This window comes from Sphaerodactylus townsendi, linkage group LG16, assembly GCF_021028975.2.
Source record: "Sphaerodactylus townsendi isolate TG3544 linkage group LG16, MPM_Stown_v2.3, whole genome shotgun sequence".
In the NCBI taxonomy this organism is placed as follows: Eukaryota; Metazoa; Chordata; class Lepidosauria; order Squamata; family Sphaerodactylidae; genus Sphaerodactylus; species Sphaerodactylus townsendi.
Window position 1 is genome coordinate 31,693,028 of NC_059440.1, and position 16,421 is coordinate 31,709,448.

Sequence of the window (16,421 nt, forward strand, 5' to 3'; positions counted from 1 at the left end):
TAAGCATTGGTCTCTTCTGCTCCTTCCTCCTCAGCAGCCAGAACCTGCACAGTCTGTGCTCCTGGTCTGCTGAGGAGTCTGCCTACTCCTCCAGGTTCTCTTTCTGACCACCAAATGGGAAGCCTTAGCTTGCGTCAGGTCATTGGTCTTTCTGCCTGGTTTCAGGAGAGACCCCTCACCAAGGTCTCGGACAGGAGTCTTCCACAGCCTTCCTACTAGAAATTCTTTGAATTAAGGGTTGAATTTGGAAAACCTTGTCGTGGAGCTGTGCCCCCTCACCATCACCGTTTTTCCATAATTTTAGAGTTGCCTTAGAAACTGTGGAGCGCTTGACAGAGTCTCTGGACTTTACCGATTACGCCTCACGGATTATCCACCCCATAGTGCGAACCCTGGACCAGAGCCCAGAGCTCCGGACAATTGCCATGGACACACTCTCGTCGCTGGTCTTCCAGCTGGGAAAGAAGGTAAAAATAAATCCCTTTCAAATTGCAAAATCGATTGGCTCCCTCTAATGTGAAACTCATCAGGTTTAACAATAACCACTTCCACGAACAAAGGTCTTCGTAGGGCTGGAATTCAAGTTAGTAGGCTGGTCAAGTGTTGTCAAATGTCTCATAAAACCAAGAATGAGCAGCAGTGGCGTAGGAGGTTAAGAGCTCGTGTATCTAATCTGGAGGAACCGGGTTTGATTCCCAGCTCTGCCGCCTGAGCTGCGGAGGCTTATCTGGGGAATTCAGATTAGCCTGTGCACTCCCACACAAGCCAGCTGGGTGACCTTGGGCTAGTCACGGCTCTTCGGAGCTCTCTCAGCCCCACCTACCTCACAGGGTGTTTGTTGTGAGGGGGGAAGGGCAAGGAGATTGTCAGCCCCTTTGAGTCTCCTGCAGGAGAGAAAGGGGGGATATAAATCCAAACTCTTCTTCTTCTTCTTTATAGGTGGCTTTTAAACACCCCCACCCCCCAAGTTGTAGGCAAAGGTTGCTTGCCCTCTCGTTCTTCAACAGAGGGGGCGGACCTAGCAGCATTGCAAAGCATCTCCAACAGGACCCCCCCCCCCTTCTTAAAACGAGGATTGGGCTGCTGCGGCTGACTCTTGTTTTTAGAAGTAGCAGCTGCTCTACTTTAATTTTAAAAATTAAACCAGAAATAATGTGGAGACTGTGGGCTGGTCCTGATATTTCAGGGTCCGAGTCAGTAGTGGTGGTGTGTGGGGGGGGGAGGGGGGGATCAGTGAACTATTCACATTTTTTTAAAACCTTATCTTTCTATGCCAATAAAGGCTTGCTACAAATTTAAAAACCTTATCTTAAAAGTTACACTAATTCACTACAACCTTTTCAAAAGTGTGGGAACAGGAACCGTCATTTAGTTTTTGTTTTGCCCTCTGTGTAAAAGCGTTGATGACGGAGTGTCTTCTGTTGCTGCTGTAGCCAAATGAACGCTTTGAAATACTTTAACCCCAGCTGGTTTGCATTCGATTAAATCTGTTTCCAACTGGACAGATGACGAACTTTAATTCCCTAAATGATGGGGGTGGCTTTCGTTGCTTCTAACGGGGGCAGCAAAGTGGGTAGTTTTCGTCACAGTCCTGATGAGGATGTCTTCCCTTTCCCCCCTGTCTACAGTATCAGATTTTTATCCCAATGGTGAACAAAGTCTTAGTGAGGCACAGGATAAACCACCAGCGGTATGATATTCTCATCTGTCGGATTGTGAAGGTCAGTTGTGGGGTGAAGGAGTGGGTCCTTTGCGTTTGTGTGTGTGTGGGGGTGGTGGTGGTAGTGGGGTGTTAACTTAGGGAAACATGGGATGCCTCTGCACTCTCACCTCCAGTTGTTGGGTAATAAATTTCATCACACTTAGTGTGTGACCAGAGCAGGTTAAGGCTTTTTACAGTTTCATTCTGTCTGTCCATTGTCCTTCCTGTGACACAAGGAGAAGCCTCTCTCTGGCCACCCTCCTGCCCATCTGCCCCCCCCCCCCTCCATTATTTTCTCATCAAGCTTTTATTGATCCGATTCTCAGGGTAACGTGAACCTTTTTGATTTGTAGCTTTCCACATTTTGATCCTCCTTTGTTCGTTGCTTTGGTGTGGCACACAGACATCCAGGGTGGCTGCATTGAGAACATCACAGCAGGAATAAGAAGTGTCTTGCGCTTACTTCTTTGCAAGACATCTGGGAAACCTTATGCAGACAAATTACAAAACACCTTTTCGTTTAGTTTTGTGGCCCTCCTTTTCAGCCCCAAATAAGCTGCTGAAGCAGCTTGTCACTATTTAAAATACAGAGGCAATGTAATAAAAGGTGTTCCGGAAAGCAGTTGTTATGGAGGTCTGGATCCAGGCATGGGGGGAGCCTGCTTGCCTGCTTAATCTGACCTTAGTAGCTGGAAGGAGAAGGCTGCCTCCCGGAGCTGGATCCAGGCAAAATGGAGACCTGCTGGCTGCCTTTTCTCCCTCTGGTCATATCTGTTTATATTGTTTCTTTCTCAGAAGCTCCCCCCACTCCCGCCCCCCTGGGGCCTTTGAGATGGACCTACTACTGGCTGGGGCCTGAAAAGTCATGATTTTAATTTTTTGTAATTGCTGAATCTCGATGCAGCGAAACTGCTGTAAAGTTGCCATAAAGCATACTGAGACAGATGAAATTTAAAATCTAAATTCAGGCGGTAGACAGACTCCCAAACCACTACCCTGCACATTGGCCGACTGCTTCGGTCGCCCTCACGTATCGCCCGAATGGGATAGAGTTGGCAGCGCAAGGGCAAAACTGTGCAAACCCTGCAGAGCCAGATACAGACTTGGTTTATGCCCTCCCTACTCTGAATTAGGGCTATACTCTTGCTGACGAGGAGGAAGATCCTCTCATCTACCAGCACCGAATGCAGAGGAGTAACCAAGGAGAGGCGTTGGCCAGCGGCCCGGTGGAGACAGGTCCAATGAAGAAACTGCACGTCAGCACTATCAACTTGCAGAAGGTAGGTGGGTGCGACTGCATCGGGAAGCTAAAGGGACCCGTTCAGGCCCTGCGCATAAACAGCTCATGTCACTTTATTTAACATAAACAATTCATAACACACAAAACACAAAAAGGCAGCTTAGTACAAAATGCACTTACCTACAGTCTATGCTGTGCCTGTTTTTTGCATCAGTTTCTGGGTAGCCCCAGCAGATATTGTCACTATATATGCCAACTGCTAAAAAAAAAAGGTTAGAATCAAAATGTCCTTTGGCTTTTCCTGTGCAACAACGTGTTAAGGTCTAGGGCAGTGGTGGCAGGGGCTGATGGGAATTGTAGTCCATAACATCTGGAGTGCCAAAGGTTCGCCACCACGGGCCTGGGGCCCAGCCAGGAATGGGTCTGGCTGTCCAGCAGTTTACATGACATGTAACATTTTACCCTCCATCTGTTCTCAGCCAGGCGTTAATACAATTGCATCTAATGAGCGAGATCAAAGTGTACCCATTGGCGTGAACTAAAAAGAGTTGCCTGTATGTGTGACTCCCTTCTGTTCTGAACTGTGAAAGGTACAGAATCTCACCTGGCTGGAACGGATGTTTTCTTAAGGAAAGTTGTGTGTCTCTTGTCCTTCCTCCTATGGGTGCGATTCATACCTTCTCAGTGCTAGAATAAGTTAGCCAAATAAAGACTCTTAGGAGTTTGCGTTTTTAGTCACCCACTGACTGCTGTTTTAAGCATGAACCATATCTCTGGCTTTGCCTTCTGCAATTCTGCCTGTATGAAGGGCTGGACATTCTGCACCAATTGTGGTTCAGTCATTCACTTGCTCGACAATCAGAGGGCTTGCATTCCTTCAGAGGAGGCTGCATGTTGTATCTCTGTATCTCATGTGTCCCTGTTCTGGATGTGCTGCCCCCAGCAATCAGGAGACCTGCTCGGAATGGTGACTCATGCAGGTAATGAAGGCCACTGTAATTAGGAATTAATAGCTCTTACGTGCTCTTAAATAATCCTTTACAAGCAAAAAATAAAGTGTGTCTCATATTTTAACTTGGGGGTACAGGTGGAAGTGAGCCTCCATTTTCTGAAGTTTGGGAAATTTTGTAAACACTTCTTGGCATTGCTGTCACTTGAATGTTCCCTATTGTGTGTGTGTGTGCGTGTGTGTTGGGAAATCCTCTATAAAAAGATGGCAATTAAATTATGGAGAATCTTCTAATGCTTTGGTTGTGTGTTCCTGCATGACAGGGGGTTGGACTTGATGACCCTTGTGGTCTCTTCCAACTCTATGAATCTACAACTATCACCAACCCAGCCTGACCACGTCACATTTATGTCATATCCAAGCTCCATAACAAATGAATTTTTTAGGGCACTCTTGCCCTAAACAATATTCTGGATGGGTTCAGATACAGACAAGTGACTTTGCAGACACTGGCTTGCCTTGAGTTAGTCTCTGGAACCAGCAGAGAAGAGGAGCAGTGGAGGACAGCAGTGGGCCAGAAAGGGCTGAGGAGCTTGACAGAGGGCTTTTCTCAAAGCCACATCTTTTAAACAGTGTATTTTAAACAGGGGGTTTCTCTTTTTTTCTCCTTGTCCTAGGGCTGCTGATTGGTGGAAGCTGCTGAAGGGTGGGGCTTCTCACATTTGTAAATCTTTTCAGTTAGTGCTGAAGGGTGGGGCTTCTCACATTTGTAAATCTTTTCAGTTAGTCTCTGGAACCAGCAGAGAAGAGGAGCAGTGGAGGACAGCAGTGGGCCAGAAAGGGCTGAGGAGCTTGACAGAGGGCTTTTCTCAAAGCCACATCTTTTAAACAGTGTATTTTAAACAGGGGGTTTCTCTTTTTTCTCCTTGTCCTAGGGCTGCTGATTGGTGGAAGCTGCTGAAGGGTGGGGCTTCTCACATTTGTAAATCTTTTCAGTTAGTGCTGAAGGGGTGGGGCTTCTCACATTTTTAAATCTTTTCAGTTAGTCTCTGGAACCAGCAGAGAAGAGGAGCAGTGGAGGACAGCAGTGGGCCAGAAAGGGCTGAGGAGCTTGACAGAGGGCTTTTCTCAAAGCCACATCTTTTAAACAGTGTATTTTAAACAGGGGGGTTTCTCTTTTTTTTCTCCTTGTCCTAGGGCTGCTGATTGGTGGAAGCTGCTGAAGGGTGGGGCTTCTCACATTTGTAAATCTTTTCAGTTAGTGCTGAAGGGGTGGGGCTTCTCACATTTTTAAATCTTTTCAGTTAGTCTCTGGAACCAGCAGAGAAGAGGAGCAGTGGAGGACAGCAGTGGGCCAGAAAGGGCTGAGGAGCTTGACAGAGGGCTTTTCTCAAAGCCACATCTTTTTTAAACAGTGTATTTTAAACAGGGGTTCTCTCTTTTTTTCTCCTTGTCCTAGGGCTGCTGATTGGTGGAAGCCTGCTGAAGGGTGGGGCTTCTCACATTTGTAAATCTTTTCAGTTAGTGCTGAAGGGGTGGGGCTTCTCACATTTTTAAATCTTTTCAGTTAGTCTCTGGAACCAGCAGAGAAGAGGAGCAGTGGAGGACAGCAGTGGGCCAGAAAGGGCTGAGGAGCTGAGGAGCTTGACAGAGGGCTTTTCTCAAAGCCACATCTTTTAAACAGTGTATTTTAAACAGGGGGTTTCTCTTTTTTTCTCCTTGTCCTAGGGCTGCTGATTGGTGGAAGCTGCTGAAGGGTGGGGCTTCTCACATTTGTAAATCTTTTTCAGTTAGTGATGAAGGGTGGGGCTTCTCACATTTTTAAATCTTTTCAGTTAGTCTCTGGAACCAGCGGCAGGTGTTTTACTAAATAAAAACATATTTTAAGGGATAGTAGAAGGTATAGAAACCTTAAGAGGGAGGCACTAATTAAAATTAGTATTTGAATATCTAAACAAAATTAGATATATGAAGACAGGAAGCCAGCAGGGGATGGGGGCTTTCCAGTGTTTTGCACTGAGTGTCGATGTATGACTATCTGCCACTAGGGCAGAAGTCGTGGAGTGTGCCCTCGCTGCAATGAGTTCCTGGCACTCAAGGAACATGTGCGTTCTCTTGAAGCCAAGGTGGCAGACCTGGAGAAGCTGGAGAGAGGCAGAGAGGGCAACAAACGAGGCTTTTCGGGGACCTAGCAGCCAGGTCCCCACTCCCAAGGTGACATCTCTTCAGATGTCATGGAGAATGAAAGGTCTTGGGGCCCACGGAGGGTGCCAGTCTGAGGTGGTGGAAGATGCTCCCTTAGATGGGACCCCTTCCTTAGCTGGTGGTCAGATATCCTCTGCGACTGAGGATACCCCTCGGGAGGTGGGGGGCTCCTTGTAGTGGGTGATTCGATCATTAGGAATATAGAGAGTTGGGTTTGTGACAGGCATTGATGACCGCATGGTGACTTGCCTGCCTGGATGCGGCGGGTTGCGGATGTCACGCTTCGTCTAGATAGGCTGTTAGACAGTGCTGGGGTGGAGTCAGCAGTTGTGGTCCACATTGGTACCAATGACATTGGGAAATGTAGCCGGGAGGTTCTGGAAGCGAAATTTAGGCTGCTAGGAAAAAGGTTAAAATCCAGGACCCCCAAGGTGGCATTCTCCGAATGCTACCTGTTCCACGCAGCACTTGGGAGAGCTAGGCAAGCGGAGATACAGGGTCTCAATGCGTGGATGAGAAGGTGGTGTAAGGCAGAGGGTTTCAGCTTTGTCAGGAACTGGGGAACCTTTTGGGATAAGGCAGGCCTGTACAAAAGGGACGGGCTTCATCTTAACCAAAGAGGAACCAGGCTGCTGGCGCTCAACGTTAAAAAGGTGGCAGAACAGCTTTTAAACTGATCCTTGGGGAAAGCCGACAGGAGCTGAGGTGACTTCGGTTGAATACAGAGTCCATGGGGATGCAGACACAGAGAGAGGTTTTTCTAAATCAACCACATACAAGCGAGGAGCATAGCAATGTGATAAGTGATAGTGTCTACAAAAGGCTAGAGGGCAAAACACATAAATCCCAGGTTAAGGACAGAGACAGAGGCATACAAGTGTCTCTATGCTAATAGTAGAAGCATCTCAATCTAAAATGGAGAGCTGGAGTACAGAGTTTTGAAGGAGGACATTGATATAGTGGGCATCACAGAGACATGGTGGAATGAGGAGAACCAGTGGGATGCTGTTATCCCAGGTTACAGGCTCTACAGGAAGGATAGGACAGGGCGTATTGGGGGTGGGGTGGCCCTCTACATCAAAGAGAGCATAGTGTCACATAAAATAGACAATGCAGGGGGAGCTGATTCCTCTACAGAAGCACTGTGGGTATCAATACCAGGGGTGAAGCAAAGTTTAACATTAGGAATATATTATCGTCCCCCTGACCAAAGTGCACAAGAGGATTCTGAGATGGAAAAAGAAATTAGAGAGGCCAACAAAAGCAAAAATGTCGTGGTAATGGGCCATTTTAACTATCCCCACATAAACTGGAAAAATGCATGCTCAGGTCATAGTAAGGAGAGAACATTCCTGGATATGCTAAATGACTGTGGCTTAGAGCAGATGGTTGTAGAACCAACCAGGGGAGATGTGATCCTAGATCTAATTCTATGTGGGACCCAGGACCTGAGTGCGGGAAGTCAGTGTTGTTGAGCCGATAGGGAACAGCCACCACAATGCTGTCAGATTCAGTATCTCTGCATGCTTAACAAGTGACAACTACTAATGTAGTTACATTTGCCTTCCGAAAGGGAAATTTCTCAAAGATGAGGGGGATAGTGCGCAGGAAGCTGAAAGGGAAAATCAAGAGAGTCAAAAATGTCCAAGGGGCGTGGAGGTTATTTAAAAACACAGTCTTAAAAGCTCAGCTGGAATGTGTTCCGCGAGGTTAGGAAAGGCAGGCCCAGTCCAAAAGAAAGCCACCATGGTTAACAAGGGAGGTTGAGGTAATTATTAGGAAAAAAAAGATGTCTTTTAGAAAATGGAAGTCCAACTTAACTGATGAAGAATACCAGAGAGAACACAAATGGTGGCAAAAGAGAAGCAAGTTAGCTGTAAGGGAGGCAAAAAGGATTATGAGGAACGCATGGCTGCGAACATCAAGACTAGCAACAAACAGTTCTTCAAGTACATCAAAAGCAGGAAGCCAGCTAGGGAAGCGGTAGGTCCGTTAGACGATGAAGGAACAAAAAGGTGTGCTAAAAGGTGACAGGGAGATTGCAGAGAAGCTGAATGAATTCTTTGCATCTGTCTTCACCCAAGAGGAGGTGAGGAAAATTCCTGCACCTGAACCAAGCTGTAGGAGGTGAATCCGAGGAACTAGCGAAGTTAGTGGTAGACAAGGAAGAAGTTCTGGCAGCCATTGATAAACTAAATGCTACCAAATCCCCTGGCCCAGATTGCATTCATCCAAGAGTTCTTAAAGAGCTCAAGCATGAAATTGCTGATGTTCTCACATTAATATGCAACTTATCCCTGAAATCAGGCTCCATCCCTGAAGACTGGAAGATGGCCAATGTCACACCAATCTTTAAGAAAGGGTCTAGGGGGGACCCGGGAAATTACAGGCCAGTCAGTTTGACATCTGTTCCTGGTAAATTAGTAGAATCTATCATTAAAGATAAAATTATTAAACATGTAGAAAAGCAAGCCCTGCTGAGGAAGAGTCAGCATGGCTTTTGTAGAGGCAAGTCCTGTCTTACAAACTTACTAGAGTTCTTTGAGGGTGTAAACAGACATGTGGATAAGGGGGAGCCAGTGGACATTGTCTACTTGGATTTCCAAAAGGCTTTTGACAAAGTTCCTCACCAGAGACTGTTGAGAAAACTCAGCAATGAAGGAATAAGAGGGGAGTCCTCCTATGGATTAAAAACTGGTTGAGGAACAGGAAACAAAAGTGGGTATAAATGGGAAGTTCTCACAATGGAGAGATGTAGGGAGTGGTGTCCCCCAAGGATCCGTTTTGGGACCAGTGCTCTTTAACTTATTCATAAATGACCTGGAAGTAGGGGTGGGTAGTGTGGTGGCCAAGTTTGCAGATGATACCAAATTATGTAGGGTGGTAAGAACCACAAAGGATTGCGAAGAGCTCCAAGCGGACCTTGATAAATTAGGTGAGTGGGCTAAGAAATGGCAAATGCAGTTCAATGTAGCTAAATGTCAAGTGATGCACATAGGGGCAAAAAATCCAAACTTCACATACACGCTACAGGGGTCAGTGCTATCAGTCACAGACCAGGAAAGGGATTTAGGCGTCTTAGTTGATAGTTCCATGGGAATGTCAACTCAATGCATGGCAGCGGTGAAAAAGGCAAACTCTATGCTGGGGATAATTAGGAAAGGAATTGAGAATAAAACTGCAAAGATTGTCATGCCCTTATATAAAGCCGTGGTGCGACCGCACTTGGAGTACTGTGTTCAGTTCTGGTCGCCACATCTCAAAAAGGATATCGAAGAGATAGAAAAAGTGCAGAGAAGGGCAACGAGGATGATTGAAGGATTGGAGCACCTTCCCTATGAGGAGGGCTGCAGCGTTTGGGACTCTTTAGTTTGGAGAGGAGACGTCTGAGGGGGGATATGATTGAAGTCTATAAAATTATGCATGGGGTAGAAAATGTTGACAGAGAGAAATTTTTCTCTCTTTCTCACAATACTAGAACCAGCAGGCATTCATTGAAAATGCTGGGGGGAAGAATTAGGACTAATAAAAGGAAACACTTCTTCACGCAACGTGTGATTGGTGTTTGGAATATGCTGCCACAGGAGGTGGTGATGGCCACTAACCTGGATAGCTTTAAAAAGGGCTTGGACAGATTTATGGAGGAGAAGTCAATCTATGGCTACCAATCTTGATCCTCCTTGATCTCAGATTGCTAATGCCTTAGCAGACCAGGTGCTCAGGAGCAGCAGCAGCAGAAGGCCATTGCTTTCACATCCTGCATGTGAGCTCCCAAAGGCACCTGGTGGGCCACTGCGAGTAGCAGAATGCTGGACTAGATGGACTCTGGTCTGATCCAGCAGGCTAGTTCTTATGTTCTTATGTTCTTATGTTCATTGGAGAAAGTCACAGTGTTCACTGTCCACATCCAGTTAACTCAGGGGTCTGCAACCTGCGGCTTCTGAGCCTTATACTGTGGCTCCGCGTGGCCTGGAGGTCGGAGGGTAGTGTGGGCGTGTCCCTCCAGCCCTCCAGAGCAGCGCTGGATGGAAAGGTGAGTGGAGGGGCTGAACCAGAGCCTGTCCAGCTCAGTAGATCTTCGGGGCCGTGGAAAACGGGTCCAAATGGCTCTTTGAGTGGTAAAGGTTGCCGACCCCTGAGTTAACTGTTTACACTTAATACTGATATTTTAATTTCAACTGAATTGATGTGGTGTTGCTAGAATACCTTCTCATGTCTTAGAACCCCCCCCCCTTTACAGTTGAGAATTTAAAAAAACCTTTCCTGTCTAGCTTAAGATATTAGTAAATAGAGATGCTTTGAAAATCAATTTATGTTTGTGTTATATGTGAATTGTAACGTTGTGGAAAAAACGTCAAAATAAACAGTGAGCCGAAGGAGTGAGTGAGGGTGTCAGGCCAGTCTGCTTCCTGGTTCTTCACGGTCAATGAAAGTGTCCTTTGTGCTGCAGGCCTGGGGAGCAGCGAGGAGAGTTTCCAAAGACGACTGGCTGGAATGGCTGAGGCGGCTGAGCCTGGAGCTGCTGAAAGATTCCTCGTCGCCGTCCCTACGCTCTTGCTGGGCTCTGGCCCAGGCCTACAACCCGATGGCCAGGTAGTGGCATTTCCTGCCCCCCCTCCCAGTGCCCGCCTGCAGCCAAGGGCCGTTAGGAGGGAGAAACAGGAGGCATTCATGGGCTCGGCTCGCTACCGTCCGGAGGCGAATAAAAAGCACTGGGGAATCTGGCTTTGGGGCCAGCTCTTTGCTGACTGGCAGCTGCTTGTGCCTGCTCAGAACTGAGGGGAGAGAAGCCTCACGCTTTTAATAGGCCTGCTGCTGTTTCCAGTACGTGAAAAGTGAGGATGGAAAAAACATAGCGGAGCTTGGTTCTGTGCAGGCCTTGTGGCTCGAATTAAGGACTGGACTGGGTGGAATAAGTCCTGCTCCACAGCTTGGCTGTCTTGTGCCTCCTTCATGTATTCCCCCCTCCCCCACTCATTTAACTTAAAAGCTGTAATTAAGAGTTAGTATAGCTTAGCAATTCCCAGACTGCAGTGTGCCACAGGAGAATTGCTGACATGCTGCTGGAAGTAATTAAAATCTCCTGTGATCCAAACCCCCCACCCTTCCTCATAAGAGGTTGCTTGCTGTCTCTGCATGAGTTGCTGCTCTAGTTTGCCAACTTCCCTTCAGCCACAGCTGAGAATTCTGCTGTGGGTATACAGGGGATGCTGCTCATTGCATCTGTGCTGGAATCCAGCCAAGGCACCGACCAAGTGGTTGTGATGCAAGTCTGGATTTACTTCCTAGTGGCTGACATAGGATTTTGTGGCAGAGAATTAATGAGTTCAGGGCATGTTAGAAACACTTCTGGTGCTGAGAAGAAAGCCCTCATTTCAGTGACTTCTGGATCTTTTTGTCTAGAACTGGTGGGCTATTCCTCTCTTCTTTCATTCCATGTTCCCTGTGCTGGTAGAGGTTTGGATTCCTCTTCTAAGCCCAAGCGGTTGTTTTTTTCACAGAAGGAACATGAGAGCTGTTATGCAATTAATACTGTGTGTGGCAGGCAGGATTTGATGCGTGTGTGTGTGAAAAGCCTTTGGAAGCCTGCGCTTCTAATCCATCTTGTGGCTTTGTGGACGAAGGACGGGATCAAGGAGTTTCAGTGTTTCTTGGATATAAAATGCAGATGCGGATGTCTTAGCCGTGGAGACAGGCTCAGAGTTTGGCCTCCGTGCGTCAGAGGTGGAGATTGGGTTGCAGGTGTCGTGTCCAGAGTCCTAATGCAGGGCAGTCATCCCGGGTTCATGTTGAAAGCACCACCTCATTGTCCTGAACGTGAGGGCAGAAGGTCATGGCAGGCTGGGCTTTATTTATTTATTTATTTATTTATTTATTTATTTATTTATTTATTAGATTTTTATACCGCCCTATCCCCGAGGGGCTCCGTTTTATGGGGCGGGTCTCCGTTCAATATCGGGAAAGGTTTGGCTGAATCAGACTAGGGCCATGGTGGTGAACCTTTGGCACTCCAGATGTTATGGACTACAATTCCCATCAACCCCTGCCAGCATGGCCAATTGGCCACGCTGCCAGGGGCTGATGGGAATTGTAGTCCATAACATCTGGAGTGCCAAAGGTTCACCACCACGGGACTAGGGGGTCACATGAGTACATGAAGCAGCTTTGGTCCGCCAAGGCCATTATGGTCTACTCAGATCGGTAGTGGCTCTGCAGGGTCACCTGCTGCCAGATCCCTTTTTAAAACAAAGATCCCGGGGACCGATCCTGGGATCCTCTGCATGCAAAACGGAAGCTCTGTCAGCTGAGCTACAGCCTCTTCTCCAGCCTGTTTCCAGCTAGATGTCTCCCAAGAAGGCCACAAGCAGGGCGTGAAGATGGCAGCCTTCTCCTATTTTCTGTTCCAAACTTCCGGAAACCAGAGGCATACATTCACAGCAAACGGCAGGCTGACTTCTTGGTGGCGGCTAAAGAGCCAGAGGGCCTACAGAAAAGGAAATAGGCAGGCAGGGGGAATCTTAGGTGCAGGCATAAAGAGTCACAAAGACAGAGCTGCCCTGATCTCGAGCAGAGACCGGAAGCCATTTAGTGGTGCCTGCACCTGTAGCCTCAGCCTCAAACCTGAGGTGTCTGTCCTTATCATTTTTCCTAGGGCTAGGGTTTTTTTTTCCCCTTAGCAAGAGTTGTTGCCATTACAGTTAGGTGAGCAATCATCTTATATTGTCGAAGGCTTTCATGGCCGGAATCAATAGAGTGTTGTGGGTTTTCCGGGTTGTATGGCCATGTTCCAGTAGCATTGTCTCCTGGCGCAGATGCAGGCGAAACATCAGGAGAAAATGCTACTGGAACATGGCCATACAACCCGGAAAACCCACAACACTCTCAGCATCTTATACACTTCTTGTAAACAGCTGTGAAATGTTTTCTGTCCACTCTGAAAACAGTCTTTTTGCCCTAACCAGCGTGGAGAAGCTGGGCTGGGACAAAATACCTTTTTGTCTGTTCGGCTGCCACTGAGACAGCACAGGGGGCTTTTGAACAAGGGGAGTGCCTTGTTCATTGTGAGGCCGTCAGTCTGCCTGGGCTGGTGTGGGTGCCTCCGTCTATCAGTGACTCTCTGACAAGAGCAGCAGTGGTGTAGTGGTTAAGAGCAGGTGTACTCTAATCTGGAGGAACCCGGTGTGATTCCCTGCTCTACCACCTGAGCTGTGGAGGCTTATCTGGGGAATTCAGATTAGCCTGTGCACTCCCACACACGCCAGCTGGGTGACCTTGGGCTAGTCACAGTTCTTCGGAGCTCTCTCAGTCCCACCCACCTCACAGGGTGTTTGTTGTGGGGGGGGGGGAGGGAGGGCAAGGAGATTGTAAGCCTCTTTGAGTCTCCTCACAGGAGAGAAAGGGGGGATATAAATCCAACTCTTCTTCTGTGCTCGGGCGATGGGTCCTCCAGCAGCTCTGCTAGCTTTTTTGCAGAGATGTGAATTGAACTGTTGGAGCTTCCATATGCAGAGCATGTGTACTACCATTTGAGCTGTGTTCCCTCCCTTTAAATGCTGTTTATAATTGTCTTGATAGCTACCTTTCCATGTCCAGCAGGGTCACAAGGCTAGTTGGCCCTTCTGGATGCCTCCAGGGAAGGAGCAGTTTCCCTCCCACGTCACATTTGTGTCTCTCTTTTGCTAGGCATTTGTCATATTCCTATTTGCATCCCTAGATGACCTCTTGCCTGTCTTACATGGTGTTGTCTGCAGCTGCTTCTAAGAGGTGGCATCTGTTGGGGCTGTAATCCTGTTTGATCTTGTGGGTTTGGTTTTCGGTTTCTAGAAACCCCACAAGATCATGTGCTTCTAACGTTCCAAGAAATACACTGAATCCCCCAGCACTGTGTCAGTTGCAGATAGATTATTAAGGCAGCCAGTACTACTTTTCGGATCTGAAATCCTGCTTTATGTAAAACGTTTTATCCCCACGTTATATAACCTGTCTGGCAAATTAGGACTCCTCGATATGTAGAAATATAAACCTATGGGAAGCAGTCTTGCCTTTACACCCCAATTTTTTGTAGGCAGCACAGGTCTGAGCAGTACATTCAATGGAATGGCGCAACTACAGTGGAGTCATTAAAACAGTGTGGAAAGCTGCTGGTTCAATAAATGAGCCTCCATTGTTCAGAAGACCTTAGCAGCCAATGGCACTGACAGTAAGGTCCTGCTCTTTTGGCCACTAGCCCACACCCCCTGCGGGGCAAGAGTGCTTCTTGCAATAACAGAGAGAAATGGGGAAGGGGCTACTTTCTGAAGGACAAGAAGGTATGCACCTTCAAAAGGCACTTCAATATGCAGCATCCCTGGTGACCGTAGCAGCTGTTGAGAGATGCTACAGTCACCTGGAGACTTATTCGTGAGTTCTTGTGTGAATTTTGGGGGTTTCTGTTCCTCCTTTCCAGAATGACCTCCCAGAGGAAGCCTTTAGGAGAGGACGCAAAACTGTATCATTCAGGAGAGAAGTTAGTGTGGGCTGCGTAGTTCTTTGGACATAACATTATGGTTACCGTAGGATTGCAATACTGCTGGCTGTTGATTGTGCTTTGGATATTTTAGGACTGTTTTTATGGTTACTACTGATTGGGCTGTTGTCTGTGTTGGATTCCAGCTGTGCTGGAAGAAGACTTGAGTTTATAAATATTTAAGGTTAATATAACTATCACCATCAGATCGCATCCCTCAGGCCCCCTGCCCTACTGGCTTTGTGGGAGGATGGGGAGAAGATCGCCTTGTTGACGCTAAGCTGTTCAGCATTTGCTTGCTAATCATCGTTTTGCTCCCCTCCCCTCCCAACCCCTCTGCCCACAGAGATCTTTTCAACGCTGCCTTCGTTTCATGCTGGTCCGAACTGAACGAAGACCAGCAAGATGAGCTGATCCGCAGCATTGAGTTGGCGCTGACCTCTCAGGACATCGCGGAGGTCACACAAACGCTGCTGAATTTGGCAGAGTTCATGGAGCACAGTGACAAGGTAAAAGCCATTGGGAGAAACTCGTTTTTAAGGCTTGGGGGTTAGGCTTCATCCCAACCTTGAACCCAAGTTCACAGAAGTCCACAAAATGTTGCGGTGGTACTGTCCTTGTATCCCGCTGTGACATGCTTGTGTCTTAAACACACTGAAATGACATTTGTGAAGTATCCCCACATGATTGCCTGGCTGAGATTATTCCTTGGCCCTGGTGACCGGCCACACGGCTGCTGCAAAGGTGGATGTTATGCTTGCGTCCGCTGTTACCTTTTGGTTATGCCCAACTTGCTGTTTTGCTGCGTGTGTTTACCAGCATAAAATGCCCAGAAAGCAACCGGACTTTCAGGGCTGAGTCTGAGCCTGTTTATCTCCCAACCCACTTTTTTCAATCTGGGTGTGTGTGCCAGATCAACCCTTTGCATTTTGCAAGCACTCAGCTACCAAGAGGATTGCGTTGGGCCTTGTGATGCTGGCCCGCTTTGTACCTCACACCTGGAACCCAGTGATGCCCAGTGGGCCCCACTGATCCAAGGCAACTGCAGCATCCTTGGATCTGGAGCCCGCTGGTCTCCCGACTGTCCTGCATTCTGCTTTGCAGGGTCCGCTGCCATTGGGGGATGACAACGGCGTTGTCCTACTGGGGGAGCGAGCTGCCAAATGCCGGGCCTACGCTAAGGCGCTGCACTACAAAGAGCTGGAGTTCCAGAAGGGTCCGTCGCCTGCTATCCTGGAGTCTCTCATCAGGTAGGACCAGCGGTGCAGATTCACCTTTGCCCAGTGGCCATGCCTGAAGTTGGAGAGCAGCAGTGAGCCACAAGGCATGTTCTGATTGGTGTGAGCCACAGTGCTTTGGTGGGGAAGCATTGGAGAGCAGAGGGCAGGTGGCTCTGGGACACGTTTGTGCTCGCTGTGGGGAAGCCGGCAAAATATGTGCTGTGGATCTTGCGGAAGCTCCTTTTGAATGTGCCTGCGAGCCCTGGAGGAGGCTCTTGTTCTGACACCGCGCCTCTATTTGGCACCTTACAATTTTGTCCCCTTTTTCTTTGCATCCGCTGTACTGACGTGTGTTTGTGTTGTGTGTGGGTTTCAGTTAAGGGTGGACTTTTGGCCATTGATTTGGAAAAAAGGTGACAAGACCACTTTCGTCTTCTTGTGCAGTGATGACGTCTTCTTGAATTCATGCTGGTGGAAACGAGGCCAAAGCTAACTTTGTGCCACGTTGCACTGCACCAGCTATAAAGGGGGGGTGGTGGTGCAAAGGATCTTTTTTAGTCTTGGGACTGTTTTCCAAAATGGAGGGCAGGGTGTTCCTT

At 47.9% G+C, this 16,421-nt stretch overlaps 1 protein-coding gene across 1 annotated transcript in view; it reads left to right on the forward strand.

Moving 5' to 3' along the window:
* Positions 1-16,421, forward strand: part of MTOR (mechanistic target of rapamycin kinase) — a 103,196-nt gene that overhangs the window by 27,993 nt on the left and 58,782 nt on the right. The window contains 6 exon segments of the mRNA XM_048518694.1: positions 305-467; positions 1,629-1,721; positions 2,836-2,982; positions 10,547-10,689; positions 14,949-15,111; positions 15,707-15,852. Of these exon segments, the coding sequence (XP_048374651.1) occupies positions 305-467; positions 1,629-1,721; positions 2,836-2,982; positions 10,547-10,689; positions 14,949-15,111; positions 15,707-15,852 (855 nt within the window).